This window comes from Danio aesculapii, chromosome 12 (genome assembly GCF_903798145.1).
Source record: "Danio aesculapii chromosome 12, fDanAes4.1, whole genome shotgun sequence".
NCBI classification, from domain to species: Eukaryota; Metazoa; Chordata; class Actinopteri; order Cypriniformes; family Danionidae; genus Danio; species Danio aesculapii.
Genome location: NC_079446.1, coordinates 48,896,818 through 48,918,382, shown reverse-complemented (window position 1 = coordinate 48,918,382; position 21,565 = coordinate 48,896,818). Strand labels below are relative to the sequence as shown.

The 21,565-nt window shown below is 37.4% G+C and overlaps 1 protein-coding gene across 1 annotated transcript in view; it reads right to left on the bottom strand.

Moving 5' to 3' along the window:
- The window catches only part of LOC130238133 (ryanodine receptor 2-like), a 274,083-nt gene that overhangs the window by 91,408 nt on the left and 161,110 nt on the right, over positions 1 to 21,565 (bottom strand). The window contains 14 exon segments of the mRNA XM_056469038.1: positions 2,934 to 3,007; positions 6,052 to 6,128; positions 7,503 to 7,582; positions 7,666 to 7,765; positions 12,087 to 12,131; positions 13,794 to 13,845; positions 14,413 to 14,519; positions 15,135 to 15,231; positions 15,424 to 15,536; positions 18,145 to 18,279; positions 18,531 to 18,590; positions 18,672 to 18,842; positions 19,945 to 20,037; positions 20,293 to 20,380. Coding sequence (XP_056325013.1) covers positions 2,934 to 3,007; positions 6,052 to 6,128; positions 7,503 to 7,582; positions 7,666 to 7,765; positions 12,087 to 12,131; positions 13,794 to 13,845; positions 14,413 to 14,519; positions 15,135 to 15,231; positions 15,424 to 15,536; positions 18,145 to 18,279; positions 18,531 to 18,590; positions 18,672 to 18,842; positions 19,945 to 20,037; positions 20,293 to 20,380 — 1,292 coding nt within the window.

The following is a 21,565-nucleotide window of genomic DNA, read 5'->3' as shown; positions in this document are numbered from 1 at the left end:
CAGGCCTACAGCAAAGTAGAAAAAGTTTGGCCTCATTAAATAATCCTCCAAACAGCTGTCAAAATTGACCAAAAACAATACATTTTATTCCGTCTCTAACTGACATATATATTCATCACTATGGAAAATATTTTTCTTTTATAATATTTATTAGTGATGCATTCAATGATTACAGAATAACCAAAAAAGCGCACAGAATGGCAATCACTGATTTTTGAAATCACTTTCAACAATTGCAAAAAGAGAAGCCGAAGCACAGCGTTTTTGACCTCAACGTACAGTGTTTGTGTTGTAGGTCTCAGATGAGCAGACTGCTGGATGAGGATGGGCTTTTAGTTTTTTTAAATGTGTGTGTTTTCCTTTTAAATAAAATAAAGTTATATTGACCCCTCACTGGCTATTCTACGTGTTGTTCTTTACATATCTATAGTTCTAGATTGTGATTTCCTATCCTGTTTGAGCACTGGTTTTCCTGATTTAGTGATCCTGAAAAAATCCTATCAAGATCAGATTGATCCAATCTGATGTTGCTTTGAAAAACTGGCTCAAAAAGTAAGCTGGATTACGTGATCACGGATCTCAAAAAAGGATTACTAAATCCGGATCAATTTTATCCGGATTAAACCTTTTGAAAAACCGGGCCCTGGATGTGTTTGTATAGTTTCTTCTTTTACTGGGGGAAAAAAACTAAAAATATAACTTGATTTTTCTAAAACAATACAAATATTAGTAACACTTTAGCTTAACTCACAATTCACACTTTTACCACTGGCTTACTACCTGTCTATTCATTTATTACTTAATATTATGTATTCATTCATTCGTTTTCTTTTCGGCTTAGTCCCTTTATTAATTAGGGATCGCCATAGCGGAATGAACCAACAACTTATACAGCATATGTTTTATGCAGCGGATGCCCTTCCAGCTGTACACTCTCATTCACACACATACACTACGGACAATTTAGCTTACCCAATTCACCTATTGCGCATGTGTTTAGACTTGTGGGGGAAACCGGGGTACCCGGAGGAAACCCACACCAACACAGGAAGAACATGTTAACTTCACACAGAAATGCCAATGGACTCATTCGAGGCTCAAACCTGCAACCTTCTTACTGTGAGGCGATTATGCTACGCACTGCGCCACCGTGACACCACTACTTAATATTATAATTAATATTATATACTTTTATTACCTAATTGCTTTTAGTGCTTAAAAAGTTTGATGTTATTCAACAATACATCCCTAATCATAGCCAAAACCTAAACACAACAGCTACTTTACTAACTATTATTAGGCCACTAATTAGTAGATCATTCTTAGCCTAGGGTAACACTTTATTTTAAGTCGAAATTCACACTATTATCAAACCATTAACTAACACTACTAGCTTAATAAACTACTAATTATCCACTTATTAACAATTATTAAGGTAGTCAATGGGTTTAATTTGGGGTATGAGTAGGGATGTAGAATAAGATCATATTTTATAGTACTAATAAACAGTTATTATCTTAATAATTAGTAATAGGCCAGTATTAAATGTGTGAACTGTGACTTTAAGTGATACCAAATAAAGCATTACCAAAATATGTATTTTAAATAATCAAGAAATGACTAAAAAACAAAAGTATATTCTGCTAAAATAAAAATATCCTCTATAAAGCTCTTTTACACTATAAAAAATGCAGTGTTCCACACATCTCCTTCATGTTGAACCAAATCCAATCAATTAAGTTAACTTTTTACAAGCAACTTAAGCTTTTTTACTCATTTAAATGGACTGAACATAAAACAATTAAGTTGTCCCTTAAAAAACCTTCAGAATTGTGTACTCATTTTAAATAGCAAAAGCCATTTTTGTGAGTGTGCATTGAAAGTAAATAGGGACATAGGGTATTCATTTAAGCTGGCTTTACACAGAGCTTCATACACTTAATCAATTAATCAGGTCACTGAGATTGTTTATGAAAAATCTGCACAAACATCTATTGTGTTCCACTGATAAAGAAACTCATGCAGGTCAGGAGTGACGTGAAGGTCGGTGAATGATGACTGAGTGGTCATATCTGAGTGAACTAGTCCTTTAGTCAAGGTACAACACACCAAACATAAAGAAACCTGAAGAAGAACTGAAGGAAGGTAAAAAGTCATGCTTCATCTTTGAGACTCAAATAAAGTGAGGTTTTTAGTTCACTAAAAATGACAGACATTATAGAAGATAGACAGCACATGTTAAGGGTAGGGTTAGTGTCTTACGCACACTGCTGAGTGCTCTTATTTCACAATGCATCCTTGCGGGAAAAAATCATCAGGAGTTTTTTTTAAGATACTGCTTATAAACGTCTGAAGACCATACCAAACATTCTTCATCATCATCATCATCATCATACACTATAGACCAGGCATGGGTAAACTCGATCCTCGAGGGCTGGTGTCCCTGCAGAGTTTTGCTCCAACACTAATCAAACACACCTGAACACCCTAATTAGTGTCTTCAAGATCACTAGAAACCTACAAGCAGGTGTGTTTGATTAGGGTTGGTGCAAAACTATGCAGGGACACCGGCCCTCCAGGATCGAGTTTGCCCATCCCTGCTATAGACTGTAGACATCATCTATAGACATCATCATCATCACTCATACACTAACAGAAAGATGAAAGGATAAAATAATGAAATTTGACAAAGACATCTTCAAAATGGATTTGGGATTAAATGAGTGCGCTCAACACAAAAAGTAGCATTACTGTTTTTTTTAATCAATAGCTTAACTAAATCAACACAAAAATGGCATGATAAATCAAGTGGAATGAAAATGATGATTTCGTGCTTGAGAAATTACCAATTTCTTATATTACAGAGATCAATATCTACAAGTGCACTTCTAATCATGGTTACACATCAGATGCTTGTGTGGATGAAATCCTACCTGATCCTTCCTCGGTCACCATCCCCAGACCTTCAGCTTTATTCTGACGCTCGAAAGCGTTGAGATCCAGAACACTGGAGAACAAACATCACCATCATCACCATTCATCATCACCATTATTCTTCTTCTTCACCATCATCATCAATCATCATCACCATTCATAATCTTCATCATCACAGTCACCCTTTTTGATCATCGTCATCACCATTCTTTACCATTATCATCACCATCATCTTCGTCATCCCCATCAATATTATCCCCTTCATAATCACCATCCTTTATCATCAACATCATCATCACAGTTATCATAATCATCATCATCATCATCACCATCATCTTCGTCATCACCATCAATATTATCCCCTTCATAATCACCATCCTTTATCATCAACATCATCATCACAGTTATCATGATCATCATTATCATCACCATTCTTCACCATTATCAACAAAATCATCACCATCATCTTCGTCAACACCAACATGATTCCCACCATTTAACATCGCCATCATCATTCCCCAACATCTTCATTATCATCACCATCCTTTATCATCATCATGACCATCATCATCACCATTCATAATCTTCATCATCACCATTCATAATCTTCATCATCACCATTCTACAGCATCCTCATTCTTCATCATTATCATCACCATCCTTCATCATCCCCACCATTCATAATCATCATCATTGTCCTCATAATCACAATCATCACCACCATTCTTCATCATTATCTTCATCATCATCACCACTATTCTAGATCATCATCACCACCACCATTCATAATCATCATCGTCAACATAATCACAATCATCACCACCATTCTTCATCATTATCTTCATCATCATCACCACTATTCTACATCATCATCATCATCACCACCACCATTCATAATCATCATCGTCAACATAATCACAATCATCACCACCATTCTTCATCATTATCATCATCACCACCATTCTTCATCATTATCATCATCATCATCACCACCATTCTTCATCATCATTATCTTCATCATCATCACCACTATTCTACATCATTATCATCATCATCACCACCACCATTCATAATCATCATCGTCAACATAATCACAATCATCAACACCATTCTTCATCATTATCATCATCACCACCATTCTTCATCATCATCATCATCACCACCATTCTTCATCATTATCACCACTATTCTACATCATCATCACCACCACCATTCATAATCATCATCGTCAACATAATCACAATCATCACTACCATTCTTCATCATTATCATCATTACCACCATTCTTCATCATTATCATCATCATCATCATCACCACCATTCTTCATCATTATCTTCATCATCATCACCACCATTCTTCATCATCATCATCATCATCATCACCACCATTCTTCATCATTATCATCATCACCACCATTCTTCATCATTATCATCATTACCACCATTCTTCATCATTATCATCATCATCATCATCACCACCATTCTTCATCATTATCTTCATCATCATCACCACCATTCTTCATCATCATCATCATCATCATCACCACCATTCTTCATCATTATCATCATCACCACCATTCTTCATCATTATCATCATCATCATCATCATCATCACCACCATTCTTCATCATTATCATCATCACCACCATTCTTCATCATCATCATCATCATCATCATCATCATCACCACCATTCTTCATCATTATCACCACTATTCTACATCATCATCATCATCACCACCACCACCATTCATAATCATCATCGTCAACATAATCACAATCATCACCACCATTCTTCATCATTATCATCATCACCACCATTCTTCATCATCATCATCATCATCATCACCACCATTCTTCATCATTATCATCATCACCACCATTCTTCATCATTATCATCATCATCATCACCACCATTCTTCATCATTATCTTCATCATCATCACCACTATTCTACATCATTATCATCATCACCACCATTCATAATCATCATCGTCAACATAATCACAATCATCACCACCATTCTACATCATTATCATCATCACCACCCTTCTTCATCATCAATATCATCACCATTCATAATCTTCATCATCACCATTCCTCAGCATCATCATTCTTCATTATCATCATAAACCACACCATTCTTCATCACTATCATCTTCATCATCACCATCATTAGTATCTCCATCATCATCATCACCATTCAAAATCACCTTCATCATTTCCAACATCTGTCATCATCACCATCCTTTATCATCATCATCACCATCATATTGTTATAATCACAATCATCACCACCATTCTTCATCATTATCAACATCATCACCACCATTCATAATCTTCATTGTCAACATAATCTTCATCATCTTCACCATTCTTCATTATCAACATCATTACCATTCCTAATCTTCAGCATCATCATTCTTCATTATCATCATGAACCACACCATTCTTCATCACTATCATCTTTGTCATCACCATCATTATCTCCATCATCATCATTTAACATCATCATCATAATTTCCAACATCTCTGTGATCATCACCATCCTTTAACATCATCATCATCATCACAGTCATCATCTTCACTACCGTCATTACCATTTTTCATCATTATCATCATCATCATCATTCTTCTATATCATCACCATAATCACCATCATGCATTTCGTTGCCTTGTACTTGTACATGTGTGATGACAATAAATTGAATCTAATCTAATCTAATCTAATCATCAGAATCACATTTTTATCATCACCATTCTTCATCACCATCATCATCACCACCATCATTACAATCACATCACTATCATCATTCCTCCTCACCATCATCTTCACCATCATAACATTCATCATCATCATCACACTCATCTTTCTCATCATCATAATCATCCCATTTCTTCATCATCATCTTCGTCACCTTCATCACCTTCATCATCATCACCATTATCATCATAATCCTCATCATCCTCACAATCATCACAACCATTCATCATCACGTTTATCACAACCCTCGTCATCACCCTCATTTTTGTCAATATCGTCATCATCACATTCACCACCATCACAATTCTCATCATCACCATCATCATCACTCACAGCATAATCTTGAGCTGATGTACCTGCATGACTGCATCAGACCCGCCAGACTCTGGAAGAAGCCCACATCACGCTTGTCCTTCAGGTAGTCCAGCATTTTCTGCAGGTGGAGAAGAGGAACATACTGAACATCAAACTGTAGCATCAGTAACCACATTATAGCAGGTTAGATTTTAATGCCTAGCAGCTCCATGCTAGTTAGTTAAAGGTTTAGAGGAGCTGTTTTTATCCACAGTCCAAAATAAGTCAATTAAAGTGGATCCATCCATAATGAAAAGTGCCTCATAAAGCTCCAGAGGGAGAATAAAGGTCTCCTTCAGTCAATTCATGGTTTGTAGGAAAAATATTCATGTTTAAAACTTACTACACTGTTTTGTGCAACTTCTAGTGACCACTGTCTATAAACGAGCTCTCCAATATTTCCAACACGGATGGCTTAGCATTTATATTCAAACAATTGGTTTCATTTTCAAATATTTACAGCAGGCTTTAAGAGTAAACTCTAGTTTCTTACTGTCTTTTCAGAGTTTTCTTTACATCAATTACAGCGACCAATGGTTGTCAAGGTCAAAAAATTATATTTTCACACTAAAACAATAAAAAATGCCTCAACATTTGTGACAACTCAGCACAAAATCAGTCATTTTAGTAGCAAAAATTCTGTATTTCTTTTGTAAAATCCTGGAGTGACTGTAGAATCATCTTTTTATGAGGTGATTTTTTGGTGCATTAGCGCCATCAGCTGGACAGGACGGCATTTTTCTATCTCAGTGTCAAGCGAATGTGAAGTTGATGCTGAAATAATTTCAGTTTTGGATGAACTAACCCTGTAAACATGATGACACTTGTAGAAATCAAGCATGGAAAGCTGTTTTAACACTTTACAAGGGGAAAAAAGCTCAATGCCAGTAAAAAAAGATGCAAAAAAGCTTTTTCGAGTCCAAATACCTAAACATTCTTAAATTAAGAAGCATTTTCTAGACAAGCAAAACATATTATCTTGATTTAAGAAATAATAAGTCAAAATTAAGAGAGTTTTTCCCTGAAACAAGCAGTATGTCAAAAGGAAAAACATATTATTTTGCTTGCCACATTGGCAGATTATTTTGCTTGTTTAAGGAACAAACTCACATCATTTTACCACATTATTTTTTTTAAACAAGACAAAATTTTGGCTTGTCTAGAACAGTGTTTCCCAACCCTGTTCCTGAAGGCACACCAACAGTCCACATTTTCAACCTCTCCCTAATCAAACACACCTGAATCATCTTATCATAACATCAGAAGAGACTCCAACACCTGAAGTTAATGGGTCAGATAATGGAGACATCCAAAATATGTACTGTTGGTGTGCCTCCAGGAACAGGGTTGGGAAACACTGATCTAGAACATGCTTTTTAGATATTTGGACTGGAAACAAGACAAATGATCAAAGTAAAAAAAGCCTATTTTGCAGTGCTGCTGTTACACTGACCTGCTGAACAGTTGAGTTTCCTCCATTGAGGATGGCGATTCCCAGCTTCAGTGTGGAGGCCACCATTGGCCCCATCTCTCCTGCACAAACACACTCCATCATCAGTGCTGTCATCATCACCCACATGCATGGGTTCAGTGTGTGTTTTCAGGCTGTTTCTGACCTTTGCTGGCGCTGATGGTCTGCAGCACCATCTCAGCAGCTCCGCGGTCGTGAAGTCTGGCCTGCTGATACAGCAGCTTCTGCTTCTCCATTTCCTTCTCCTGCAGGACAGACAGACAGGAGGATCAGTGCAGCACTGATGCTGGGATCTCCTCACCCAGCATGTGTGCACACAGACAACCACAAATGTGTCAAAACACAAGATCATTGTGTTTCCAGAGGGTGAACACGTCCATATTCCCAAAGCCACAGTGGAATCTGCTCTGATATCAGTCCAGATAAAGTCAAATTATATACACTCCCTGACAAAAGTCTTGTCGTCTATCCAAGTTTTAGGAAGAGCAAATAATAACTTGACTTCTAGTTGATCACTTGGTATCAGAAGTGGCTTATATAAGAGGCAGACCTCTAGATTACGCTTATTTTAGCTAAATAAAATTTGATCATGTCTTGATTTCTAATGATTTCATTAGGACAGTAAGGTCTGACTTTGCATAGACTAAAGTCTTGTGATTAACAGAAGTAATGTCCAGTATAGAATATGTGGTCATGCTGCAGTGGAAACAGAATGAATATTGTGTCTGACTCCATCATGAGCTTGGAGGACTGCATCCATACATCTCTGCAATGACTCAAATCACTGATTAATTAAGTCATCTGGAATGGCAAAGAAAGCCTTCTTGCAGGACTCCCAGAGTTCATCAAGATTCTGATTCATCTTCAACACCTCCTCCTTCATCTTACCCCAGACATGCACAATAATGTTCATGTCTGGTGACTGGGCTGGTCAATCCTGGAGCACCTTGACCTACTTTGCTTTCAGGAGCTTTGATGTGGAGGCTGAAGTATGAGAAGGAGCGCTATCCTGCTGGAGCATTTGCCCTCTCCTGTGGTTTGTAATGTAAAGGGCAGCACAAATGTCTTGATACCTCAGGCTGTTGATGTTGATCATCCACTCTGCAGATCTCTCGCACGCCCCCATACTGAATGTAACCCCAAACCATGATTTCTCCTTCACCAAACTTGACTGATTTCTGTCAGACTCTTGGCTCCATGCTGGTTCCAGTAGGTCTTCTGCAGTATTAGTGATGATTGGGATGCAGTTCAACAGATGATTCATGGGAAAAATCCACCTTCTGACACTTTTCCAAATGATCAACTAGAAGTCGAGTTATTATTTGTTGCTCTTACAGCTGAGATCAACAACAAGACTTTTGTCAGGTAGTGTCAAATAAAAGATTCACATCATGAACTAATAAAATAAAGCTTTTGCAGTCATACCATATTTTTCACATCAATGAGCTCTGACTTGTTCAGATATTTCTGCAGGAACTTTAATGAACATTTAAAAATTCCCCATTTACATGATGATAAAATGACGACCGAACTAGCTCTATATTTGAATACAACGATGCATGTTTCAGACCAATCATCATCATTAATAGCCTGCTTGCTATGGGACATGGTCACTGTAAGACAGCGCAGAGGAGAATGAAGCATCATGGGTAAAGCAGCATCATCATCATCATCACCATGACAACACAGGAAGCAGCTGCTGCGGTGCATCTGCTGCAACATGCTGCAAAATATGCCAAATACACAACCACGCTGAGGGAAATAAAGAGTCTTCAACAAAATGAGAAGTTTGGAAAAGCTGACAGGAACATTCGGCGCCGGTTACCAGAGACTGCTCTTCTTTGCTGGAAATTTTGATGCTTAAATCTTTCATAATATCACGCTGCGGAAACAAAATTTAGTCATTTCATACTTTGGCTTGAAAGTGTGTGAGTTAGAACTAACTGGAACAGAAGAGTGACGCGGGAGAACAGAAACTTCCAGAGCAGCGTGTTGATGCTAGCCATGCTAATGTGGCAACTAATCAGTGCTCAAGACAAAATAAACCACTTTCATATTGAGACTGGCATCAACAATCTCGTTTTAAAGGATAAGTTCACCCAAAAATATATATAATCAATGTATAATCAATATATAATTAATAAATAAATATAACTCATTTGATACCAAACCCCTGAGACCTTCACTCATCTTCAGAACACAAGTTAAGATATTTTAGATGAAATCTGAGAGCTCTCTCGTCCTCCATAGACAGCAAGTGTCCCGAAAGTTTCAGAAAAGAACCAAGAACATCGTCAAAACAGACCATGTGACTTCTGTGGTTCAACTGCAATCATACGAAGATACAAGAACCTGTTTTTGTGGTAAAAACAAACTCGTTGAGACTCTTGCAGTCTATGGAGGATGAGTTAATCTCGGATGTGATCTAAAATGACTTCATTTGTGTTCTGAAGATGAACGAAGGTCTCAGGGTCTCAATTTGGGGTGAACTAACCATTTAAAGGGGACCTATTATGCAAAAATCACATATTTTTAGCACAGTTGTGTAGCAACAGTCTGTGAATATAAGCAGCTTTTAATGGTAAAAATACATTATAAAAAATAGATAAAATTGATAAAAACCGTCTGCAGAAACACTGTTTCTCTCTTTGTATGCGTCATCAGAGGGGCAAAGCCCCGCCCACTAGTGACCATCTCTCCCTCATTAGCATAGGACCTTAGTCCTGTTTTTAAATCTGATACTATGCTGACACGCAAGCATTTGTAGCTCCGCCCTCTTTCGAAAAGAGCACAATCTAATTTGAATTTAAAGCGAGGGTCATCAACTGGCACAATTAGGATCAAAGTCTAAAAGGATCAGAGCTATAAATCATTATTTGTGGGGTATTTTGAGCTGAAACTTCATATACACACACTTCAGGGACATCAGAGCCTTTTTTACATCTTGAAAAGAGATGCACAATAGGTCCCCTTCAATTTATAAACCACACAACACCAATGAGCAGAGGGGTTTGGGCATTTGTAAGGCTGGGAGATACATTTAAACCAGCTAAGACCAGCTGAAACCACCTTAAACTGGTTTCAGCTAATTTTAGTTTTCCAAATAATCCAGCTCTGACCAGTTTAAAGGAGGCTAAAGATAACAGGTGTTTTCAGTAGCATTTTTTCGTTCAGTTGTGTGATGTCATTTATAATGTGCTTGAGACTGACAGACGTTCTTATGGTGAGTTCACACCAGACGCGGATGAAGCATCAAGCGAGAGTGACATATTTGTTAAATCAATGCAAAGACATGCACATCCTGCGGCGCGATCCGCATGAGTGAGGCGATTCACACAAATGAAGCAGCACGAATTGAGCGTTTTGCGCGTTTGACGTGCTTAATGCGTGAATCGCTCGAGTTGGAAGATTATGACGTTGCACCTGCAGTTAGTGTCCCTAGGGGAAATCCTCTTGCCGACACCGGACAACAGTTCATCAAACTGGGTTCGGCTCAGTCTGAAGCGCCGCTGAAAGCTTTCATAGTTTCTAGAGGAGTTGATGAACTCACAGAGCTGCTGCACCTCTAAAAAGGTCTAGTTCACTCAGACACGGCGCCGAATGAATCTACACTGTTTTTCAGCTTTCCTAAAGCACATAAACACAGCTACTCTCTCAATAAAATCCATGTTAGCCATTTAGCAACAAATCTAGAGTCTCCGCTGACAGAAGGCCCACCCATGACGCGATTCCGCATCTGTTGTGAAGTGAATTTGATGTGTAAATGATGCGAGTAGACTCAAAATGTTCACGCGTCTATTTACACACGAATAGTGCGATTTATTCGTGCATGCCACATCTGGTGTGAACACAGCATTAGGTTTGTTTGTTTTTTTAAGCGTGGATGTGCAAAACCAGCTCAGATGAAAGTCTACATTATGGCTAGGGCCAGATGGAATCTGCGGACGTTTTTTGCTATTTCTGCGGAAAATTTGAGTAAAAATCTGCGGATTTCTGCGGAATTATTTTGGGAGTATCTAAAATCTTAATATGTGAAATAAAAAATAATCACTTTTTAACTTTTATTTAATGTTTGCAATGCAAATCCAAATTGGTTCCACTTATTTGGTAAACAAAGCAAGTCTCTCATATAATATCTCTACTAAAAGACAGAAAATATTACTGTACAAACTGCATTGTACATAAATCAGATGAACATTTTCATATTAGTCATTAATATTACTGTAATTAATAAAAAACAAACAAAATAAATATAGATTTACACACATTTACTCAAGTAAATAAACAGCATTAATGATGGGCTAAGAATCTGCACAGATTCCGTGTGGGCCTAATTATGGCTTGAACCAGACTAAGGTGGTTTGCAGGTCTTGAGCTAAAAAAGCAGGCAGAATGAGAGCAGCAGAGCAGTTTTCTGAGCTCTGATCTACATGAGTGGTGTGGTCGAGACGATCACGCATGAACACATGAGGCGCACATATTCATTCATGCTCTTCAAAGCCGCAAAGGAAAAGCAACTCAAAGGGTTTGTTTGAGGAGGAACAGCTTTTAAACTTTATCACGTACCTCAAAACTCTTCACCTCGTCCTCTTCCTCTTCATCATGGCAGCTCTGTGATTATTCAAACAGAACATCTGCAGTTAAAGACAACAATATTCGCCCTCCGGCTAAATTTTTTATTCTTTTTCAAATATTTCCCAAAGTGCTTTTTAACAGAGATTTTTAACAACACATTTTTAAACACACTTTCAGTTTAATAACTCATTTCTTCTGTCTTTATAATGATGACAGGGCATGCTATTTTGCTGGTTATTTTGCAAAACAATAGTATTCAGTTTAAAATCCAATTTAACGGCTTAAATAGGTTAACTACGCAAGTCATTACACAACAGCGGTTTGTTCTGTAGCCAATGTTATGTAATATATATATATATATAATATATATAATATAATATATATATAACAGTTCTGTCTGGTTCTTGAATCTGATTGGCTGATAGCCAGGAAATATTGCAGAATATGGTCTAGCCACTTCACCCTTCACCTTTGTATTACTCTGCCCACATCCAGCAACAAGAGGACACTTTACAGTTTGACAAATATAGCAGTTATTGGACAACATAATGTACTTTTGAATCTTTTTTAGTCGATAATGTAGTAGTTTAGATTGCAACTATGCAGTTTATTTATAAGGATAGTGCCTATTTCAAAATATTTATAATATCTGAGAGACAGCGCGTCGGCGGCCATTAGCCAAATACGGTTGACGTTGTCTAGCCACAAGATGGCGCCAGGACCACATAATCAGCCCTTGCTTAGAATATCAAAACAGCGTGTTTTCTAACTACAGCTGATCAAATCATTATTAAACAGGTAAGTGATATTCTAAGTCGATTTATCTCTTTTGTATAGATTGCAATTATGCAGTTTATTCATAAGGACAGTGCCTATTTTAGTACAGTTACTTTTCTATCCCAGTTCTCAACAGTGTTCTTCAGAGACCTCACCCCCGAACACCCCCTCCCCCTCCTTATTTTTCCTTATCGGAAACACAACAGCAGTCTGATAGTGATTGCGCTGCTTTTATCGCGGTTAATTATTGTGATATCCCGATTGCAGCAAAGAAATACTGTAGACTGTGATACTGTAAGAAGATAGCTTTCTCTGTAGACGGAGGGCATTTCATGTCAAGTCTAGCCTTATAATCTTAAAATGTCAGCAAAATCATCTGTTTTATCATCACTTTATACAATACGCTTGAGAATCATTCAAATATTAGCGCTAAAGTGACGTTGGTGAGGTAGTAACGGTTTCTGCTGTTCTGAGGTCAGCTGCAGATGTCCCAAAAAAGTAGTTCCTAATACAAAAGGGATTTTAGACTCTCCGTGTTTGATTTTCTTTTTTATATACATGATTGTGCTCTCAAACTGTTGTATAAACGCAATATCACACGAGTAGCAGTGCGATATGGCTGTATATCAGCACTGGTGGGAGGCTTAGTGTCCCACCAGTGCTGATATATATATATATATATATATAATATAATTATTATTATATATATATATATATATATTTTTTTTTTAATAAGACTTTCTCCAGAAGAAAACTATAATAAGAAACATTTCTTGAGGACCTTAGCTTCATTAAAAAGTACTTGGGAAATATATTTTAAAAAACCCACAAGAGGGCTAGTCATTTTGTGTTTAACTGTATATCAGATTATAATCTTAAAAGAGAAAAGCCAATATTATAATCAAAGTTATAGAGTCTTACTTTGGCCATGATATCAGCGTAAGCCATGTAGAGATGATCCTCTTCTAGTTTACTACAACACAACAAGAGCAGCTCAGAGAATGTCAGAATGATATCACTGTGATTTGGGCCAGTTATTTTAAAGTCGCCATGAAATCCAAATCTACTTTTCTTATTTTTATATGTATTTAGGAGTTCTCATTATAAACTATGAACTATCTACGATCTTCATTATTTTTTAAAAATGCATTTGCCCTCATAAACTTTAGTCAAATACCATAATCTTCCCTCCCCCTCAAAATGACTTTCTTCACTTTCTGGTCACATGGATTTCCTTTAGGGCGGAGCTATCTGTCATTTGGGGCGGGGCTATCAGTGGGTGTCTCGTTTCTGTTCTGAATTCAACTTTTTCTCACTTCAAGACCGTTTCAAGTGTATGCAGGGGCGTAGCAACCATTTAGAAACAGGTGATTAATAATTATATGAACGTATGATCTCATACAGCCCTCCCCCCAACTTTTAAAATGTCCGCTACATTCCTGAGTCTATGTACGTCACAATAGCAGAAATTAGGACAATATTAAGTTCCGTTTCATGGCGACCTTAACCAAGAGATGTACGTAAGAGGAAAACCAGCCACCATTTCTCAGTCAGTGCGGTCCGGCTAAACAGCTGAATGAGCTGGTGTAACGGGTCGATGTGTTTTGTCATCTCGTCCTCCTCTGGTGGTTCCTCTACACCTGGTTTCTGAAACACCGAACAGCAACAGCTGAATCAACAATACAATAACCTTATGACTCTTGTCATTTTAGAGCTGCTTAGTAGCAGAATATGTCTCGTAAAGTTAGCATTACTGATTCTGTTGAATTTTTTATTTTTTATTTATTTTTTTTAACAATTATTTTTTGGGGGTTTTCACCTTTAATTGATAGGACAGTACAGAGTATTGACTGGAAAGTGTGGGGAACAGAGAGAGGGGAAGTATCGACATAGGACCACGAGTCGGGAATCGAACTCTGGTCGCCATGAGCACTTGAGTGCATGTGTTGATGCAGTAACCACTACACCACTGGTGAGGACAATTCTGTTGAATTTTAATATATCACTGCAACAATTCTATATTCATATGCAACGTATTAAAAAATTGGAATCAGAAGCAGACCAAAAACCAAAACACATTTTTATATAGACTCTAGAGCAGCGTCTGCAGTATTCAAATTAGAATGAGAGTCCCAAATCCCACACTTACCCCGGGAGCTCTATATTTATTTCCAGTGCAAATTTGAAGTGTAAATTCTAGAGTAAACAAGAGTAAACATGAATGAATGCTGTGTTTAAATGCTGCATGAGAGAAATACATACGGCTAAATCCTCAATCAGTTTGTCCTCGAAGTAATGCTCTTCGGTCTCGATCCAGGACTTCTCATAACCCTGCAGGAACAGGTTCACTGCCCTGTGCCTGAGAACCAGACAGAGAGTAGGAATCAGATCATCAGGAATCAGATAATCAGGACAGGATGAGAATCAGGAATCTGATAATCAGGAATCAGATCATATGTATAGGATAAGAATCAGGAATCAGAACATTAGAGCAGGGTGAGAGTCAGAAATCAGATCATCAGAGATCATGAGGAAGACAGAAGACCTTCACCTGGGCAGGTTATACAGAGGCGCCATCCTGAAACAGGCCACCACGGCTCTCTTCCTCTGTTTGGACAGAAGCTTGTGCCACACCGCCTTCTTACTGCGCTGAGGATGTTCAACCTGCACACACACACACACACATCATCATCTGTGAGATTGTTTAATTCCGATTGATAGTGTAAATCAGGGCTATTCAATATTCGAACCCGGCCCCCAAGGCAATTTGTTCCGGCCCTCCAAAAAGTGTGACCAAGACATCAAAATAAATTTAGTTCAGTCGAAAAACAGCTGCTATAGTTATGAAATGACGTGTGTCTGTTCAAAACAGCACGAGCTCCAGTTGAAGGCTGCGCAAAGCGCAAGTCACCTGACATTTAGCGAGTGGTGCGAGCAGCCGAAAACATTTGGATGTGTTTGTAGAAAGGGCCTTTGTACAATGCACTGATATCGTTAATAGGGATGCAATGATTAGCCAATTTCACTATTAACCGCGCTTAAATTCATTATGGTTAATTAATCGTAAAGGCTTCTCAATGCCGCGTTTCTGTTGCATGGAACAAAACTGCTACAACTAAACAAAGTTATGCCAACTGTGCGCTAGTTCAAAGTTCCGAGCTTATACCGAGACTAATACGCACACACATTGGATTAGCCATAGCAGCAGGCCGTTCACATATTGCGTCTTTTCCGCGCGCAAGTTCATTATTTCCAATGGAGACGTGCGCATATTGGGAGCGGTGCGCGCACGGCTTTTAGAGCGAACCCACACACTTGCACCCTCCAGACGCACACAGTAGAAATGATCTCAGGCTGTCGTGGAGAGAGTTGTACGTGGCTTTCAGTGCAATACAAACAAAAGATATGTTAGACGAATTATTACAAATTATTAAAATGATTATGTATGTATGAACGCAGATAATAACAACACTTCATTTATATACTTACCTAATATAAAGCTTAAATTAACATTAGACAAATGCTATTTATTTATTCTTATTTTTATTTATTTATTCATTGTTCTGTCATTTATTTTCATTGTAAAATTATCACTCACGTTTAAATCAAAAACTTTTACATTTATTTTTAAGTCCAAAGAGAGAAACGGACTGTTGTTTGTTTTTTATTAATATTTTGTGCTGTATTTGGTTATTTTTTAAAGATTTATTTTTTGGCTATTTTGCCTTTATTAGATAGGACAGTATTTAGGACAGGAAGCGAAGTTGGAGAGAGAGAGAGGGGGGTAGGGTAGGGAAATGTCCTCGTGCCGGGATTCGAACTCGTGACGCCCTGACGTGCTACTGCACCATATGTCGACGCGCTAACCACTAGGCTATTGCGCCAACCTGTATTTGGTTATTGAGTAGCAATAAACAACACTATAAAATATAAGCAGTGTTCTTGTGAATTTCTAAACTAGTCGTGTTTTGAATTTAATAAATGCATAATAATAATCGTGATAAACGTGAAACCAAGATTCTTCAGACTATATTATCGTACAACCAAAATCTATAATCGTTGCATCCCTAATTGTTACGCAGTTTAAAACATATGAATGTGTCTGAACGTAGAAAAAGCCTACTTAAGCAATGCACTGCTTTTGTTGTGCTGTGAAATACAACATTTGAAGGTTTGTAAAATAAGCCACATTCAACAATGCCGTGATGTTATGTAGTTCCAAAATACAATATATTAACATTTTAATATAGACATCGCTTATATTGCAAGTCATATCTCTCCGGCCCCTCAGTTGGGATGCTTTTCATGAACTGGCCCCCATGACAAACTAATTGAATAGCCCTGCTGAGTGAATCACTGGTACAACCCTTCCTACTTCACAAGAACTGTACTTATCCAGAGCGAGCAGAAGGGCTGCCAAAATCACTCTGGACCCCTCACACCCAGCACACTGCCTCTTTGAACTTTTACCTTCTGGTCGACGCTACAGAGCACTGCGCACCAGAACAGCCCGACACAGAAATAGTTTCTTCCCTCAGGCAATCCATCTCATGAACACTTGATGATAATAATTGTGGAACCAACATCACTACTTGCTATACACTTATACACATATACACTTATTTAGCAACACACTTTACATGCCAATTTGCACATAACAGCTGCACATATAACGTTGTATATAGTAATAAACATGTACATACACTAGTCAATCTGTATATTTGCACTCACTACTTACCTCTATTTTTTATATATATATATATATATATATATATATATATATATATATATATATATATATATATATATATATATATATATATATATATATATATATATATATATATATATATATATATTTATTTATTTATTTATTTATTATCTGTTTTTGTCCTGTCTCTGTAATCCTGTTGCACTGTAGAAGCTCTGTCACCAAAACAAATTCCTCGTATGTGTGAACATACCTGGCAATAAAGCTCTTTCTGATTCTGATTCTGGTGTAAATCTTGCAATACGTCAATTTTACATCAATCTGACCAAGTATTTTGAGGAAGTATTTTTAAAAAAGAAAGAGATTTGACTTGACAGGTTTCTTTTGAAAGAAGTTTGGTAAACAGTTTCATAAAAACGAAACACTTGGACACAAAGCAACCATGAGCTAATTAACATATTACCCGCCCCCACCTATTCATAAATCAGAAACTGCCCTAAAGAAAGTCACAGTGACGAGACCTTTAAAGCATTGATTTTTCAGTGCACTTCAGCTAATCACCTGATCCAGATGGAAGAGCACATGTGCGATGTTCAGCACCCTGTGGACGGTCCGCGCGGGGTCAGATGTGTCCTCACTGCGGTTAGGCATGTCTTTATACAGCGCCATCTGCCAGCGGATTGCAGGATCCTCCAGCTGCACACACACATCACAGTCGGACATTGATGATGATGAGGAGGATGAAGATGAGTAGGTGTGAGAATATTCAATTCTGTTTATCTTTTTTTGTACTAAATGAAGAGATCTGGACAGAAAACAAGCATCTTTGACCCTTGAATGATTTCTGATGGCTGATCCAGACATCGTTCTCTCTGCATTGGTCAGTAATGCAGGATATTCACATGAACATGACTAAAAGACAGATGATGGTGATGATGACGGCTCACCTTTCCCTGTAAGTGAAGGTTGTTTCGGATCATCTCCCGCACCTCGTCCTCTGTGTCTTTCTGTAAAACAGGTGGATCTTCATCACACAGGGTATATTAATATATAATATTTATGATGTTTTAGTGATGCTGATGCAGTACCTGTGCGAAGCGGCTCTTGGCTAATCCGATCAGCTCCTGGTCTCCCGGAGCGCAGATGTTCAGTCCTACTGGAAGCAAACGCTTTAGAGCAGCGACGATCAGCGACGTCTGCAGGGAATATCGATCTCCTCGTTTCTTCATCTTCTTCCTCTCCTGATCTGATACGGCGCCCTGCATATACAGTCACATCCCAGGCATGTCAGTTACTGGGGTAAAAGCACGTTTCTTAATCATGATGACTTATCAAAGACAATTAAAGATTAGATTAGATTAGATTCAACTTTATTGTCATTACACATGTACAAGTACAAGGCAACGAAATGCAGTTTAGGTCTAACCAGCAGTGCAATGGCAGCAAGTGCAGGATACAGGTATAAGTTATAAAGTGCAGTTATAGAAAAACTATGGTGATATTAAAGGTACAATATGTAAGATTTCTTTATTAAAATACTCAAAAACCACTAGAACAGTGTTGGAACTGGCTCATGTACATGGATTATGTGTGTGTTCATGTTAATAACGTCACACACTCTCCATTTCTGGCTAGGTTTTTGGAGACAGCAGCGAGGCTTTCATTTGTTGTGTTGTTTTTAGACAACACAGAGCATTATTATAACAGAAGCCTGAAATGTATTTAGTCTGATAAAATAGCGCTGCTTCTTCTCCATGTGATCACAAGCTGAAGAACTGGAAGCGGTGGATTGTCACCAATTGCTTCAGCATTTCTCTCGTTTTGCTTCAGCCTTAGTTACTTCATACTACCACGATAAATAAGTGTTTATTACTACTTTACAAATTTAGCTCATTGATAAATGTGATTTCTGCTGGAGTCCTGTAGGATAATGAAGACCACAACTCCCATGATTCCACACTAAGTCATCAAAATACAGCTATGTTTGTTGTGAATACACGCCCTCTAGTGGAGAAAATTGCTTACTGTGCCTTTAATCATTCGTGTATTTCATCTAAGCTGCAAGATATATGAAATAACAGTGTAGTTCATGAAATATAAACTCTCTCCAGTGTTTAACAAACTCATATTGTGTCAGATGTAACTGCAAACTCACCTCATCAGTGTGCATGTCTATTTCTAATAATTGACTTATCATTTAATCAACATCAAATGGTACATTTAACAGTAACTCATTTAAAATAACTGTAACAATAACACATTTATTATCTGTATACAAGTATTTAACAATGTTACACTAACTACATAACATCTTTCAGTTGATATTTAATAAAAAATGATTGCGTGTATGTGATGTTGTACCTTGGACATTTTGGATTTGGTGTCAGTAATAAGGAAGGACATGTTGTTGATTTCATTCTGAACCACAAAGTTCTGCTCTTCTCTTTTAAAGTTCTGTTGGGGAAACAATACAAAGCGCATTAAATCGCCTTTGGTTATATCATTTAGGAAAATATGCTTAACTACCAATGGATAAAGTTTGTGACGTTGATCCATGAAACATCCAGGGGAAAACACAACACTAACTCAAACACTTCAACATTATTGAACTGATGTTAGCGCAGGAAGATCTTTCAGAAACAGACATTTAAACTGACGACTTTGCTTTTTAATGATGACTAAAGTGATCAATCTATTTTTGTGGCTCACGTGTGATTTAGCCCAGAATATAAAGACTTCTGCCACCATCCGGAATAACTCCTCCGCCTCAGCGTTCGGCTCCTTCAGCCATTTAGCTCTGAAAAACAGAGAAAAGCAGTGCATGTGACTGAGGTGCAGTTTACTCGTGTTTTTTTGTTTTAATCTGCATATTAGAATGGCTCCTCATCAAAATAATCTCCATCAACATCATTTTAAGTTTAACAACTTTATAAATCCCACCAAGGGGCAATGAATTAGGACACTAGCATCATGATACAACAAACACATACAGAGACAGATCACTTACAAACAATATTAAAAAACACAATCCAGCATGCTCCATAATAACTTCAGAAATATTATAATACTACGAAAAAAACAGCAGTGAGAAGGACACATACATAAAAAATTTGGTAAGACTTTATTTTGATGGTTCATTAGAGTATTAATAGACTGTCTGCTTAATATCTGTTGATACTGCTGCTAAACAGACATTTAACTGACTATAAGAAACTTAGTAAGTACATGTCAACTAACACTAACCCCAACCTAACAGTCTACTTATAATCTAATGAGTATTAGTTGGCATGTAACTTAAATTCAACAAACGGATGAAATAAAGAGTGACCAAAAATTTTTAACTTGCTAAAATGTAAGGTTATAAAGCCTTATGGCCTCAAGAACAAAGGTGAATTTATATCTATTAGAATAACTCTTAGAGCATTTAACGATAATACTTTATTTTGATGGTCCAATTGACTATTAGTAGACTGTCTGCTTAATATCTGCTGATACAGACACTCAACAGACATTTAACTGACTATAAGAAACTTAGCAAGTACATGTCAACAAACCCTTACCCCAACCAAACAGTCTACTTATAATCTAATGAGCATTAGTTGGCATGTAGATCCAAAGTTACCTAAATTCAACAAACGGACCATCAAAATAAAGAGTGACCCAATTAACTCTTCTGAACCTCTCTTCCAGAGGGCAACAGTACAAAAAAGGCTCCAGAAAATGGGAATAAACTCCTATCACACTTTGAATTTTCCTTTTCATTTGCTGTTCATGTAATTCTGCTAGACTCCGCAAAGACAAACCAATAATCTTGGAGCAAGTCTTACTAAGCTTTGAAAGCGATTTTTGTTTCTAACGGAAAGTGAGGAGAACCAGCATAAAAGGAAAAGCTTATTATAATCCCAATATAAGTAGTATAAAAGGTTCTCAGTATATTTTTTTCTACACAGAAAGAGTTCAGTTTCCTAAAAACATGCATTCT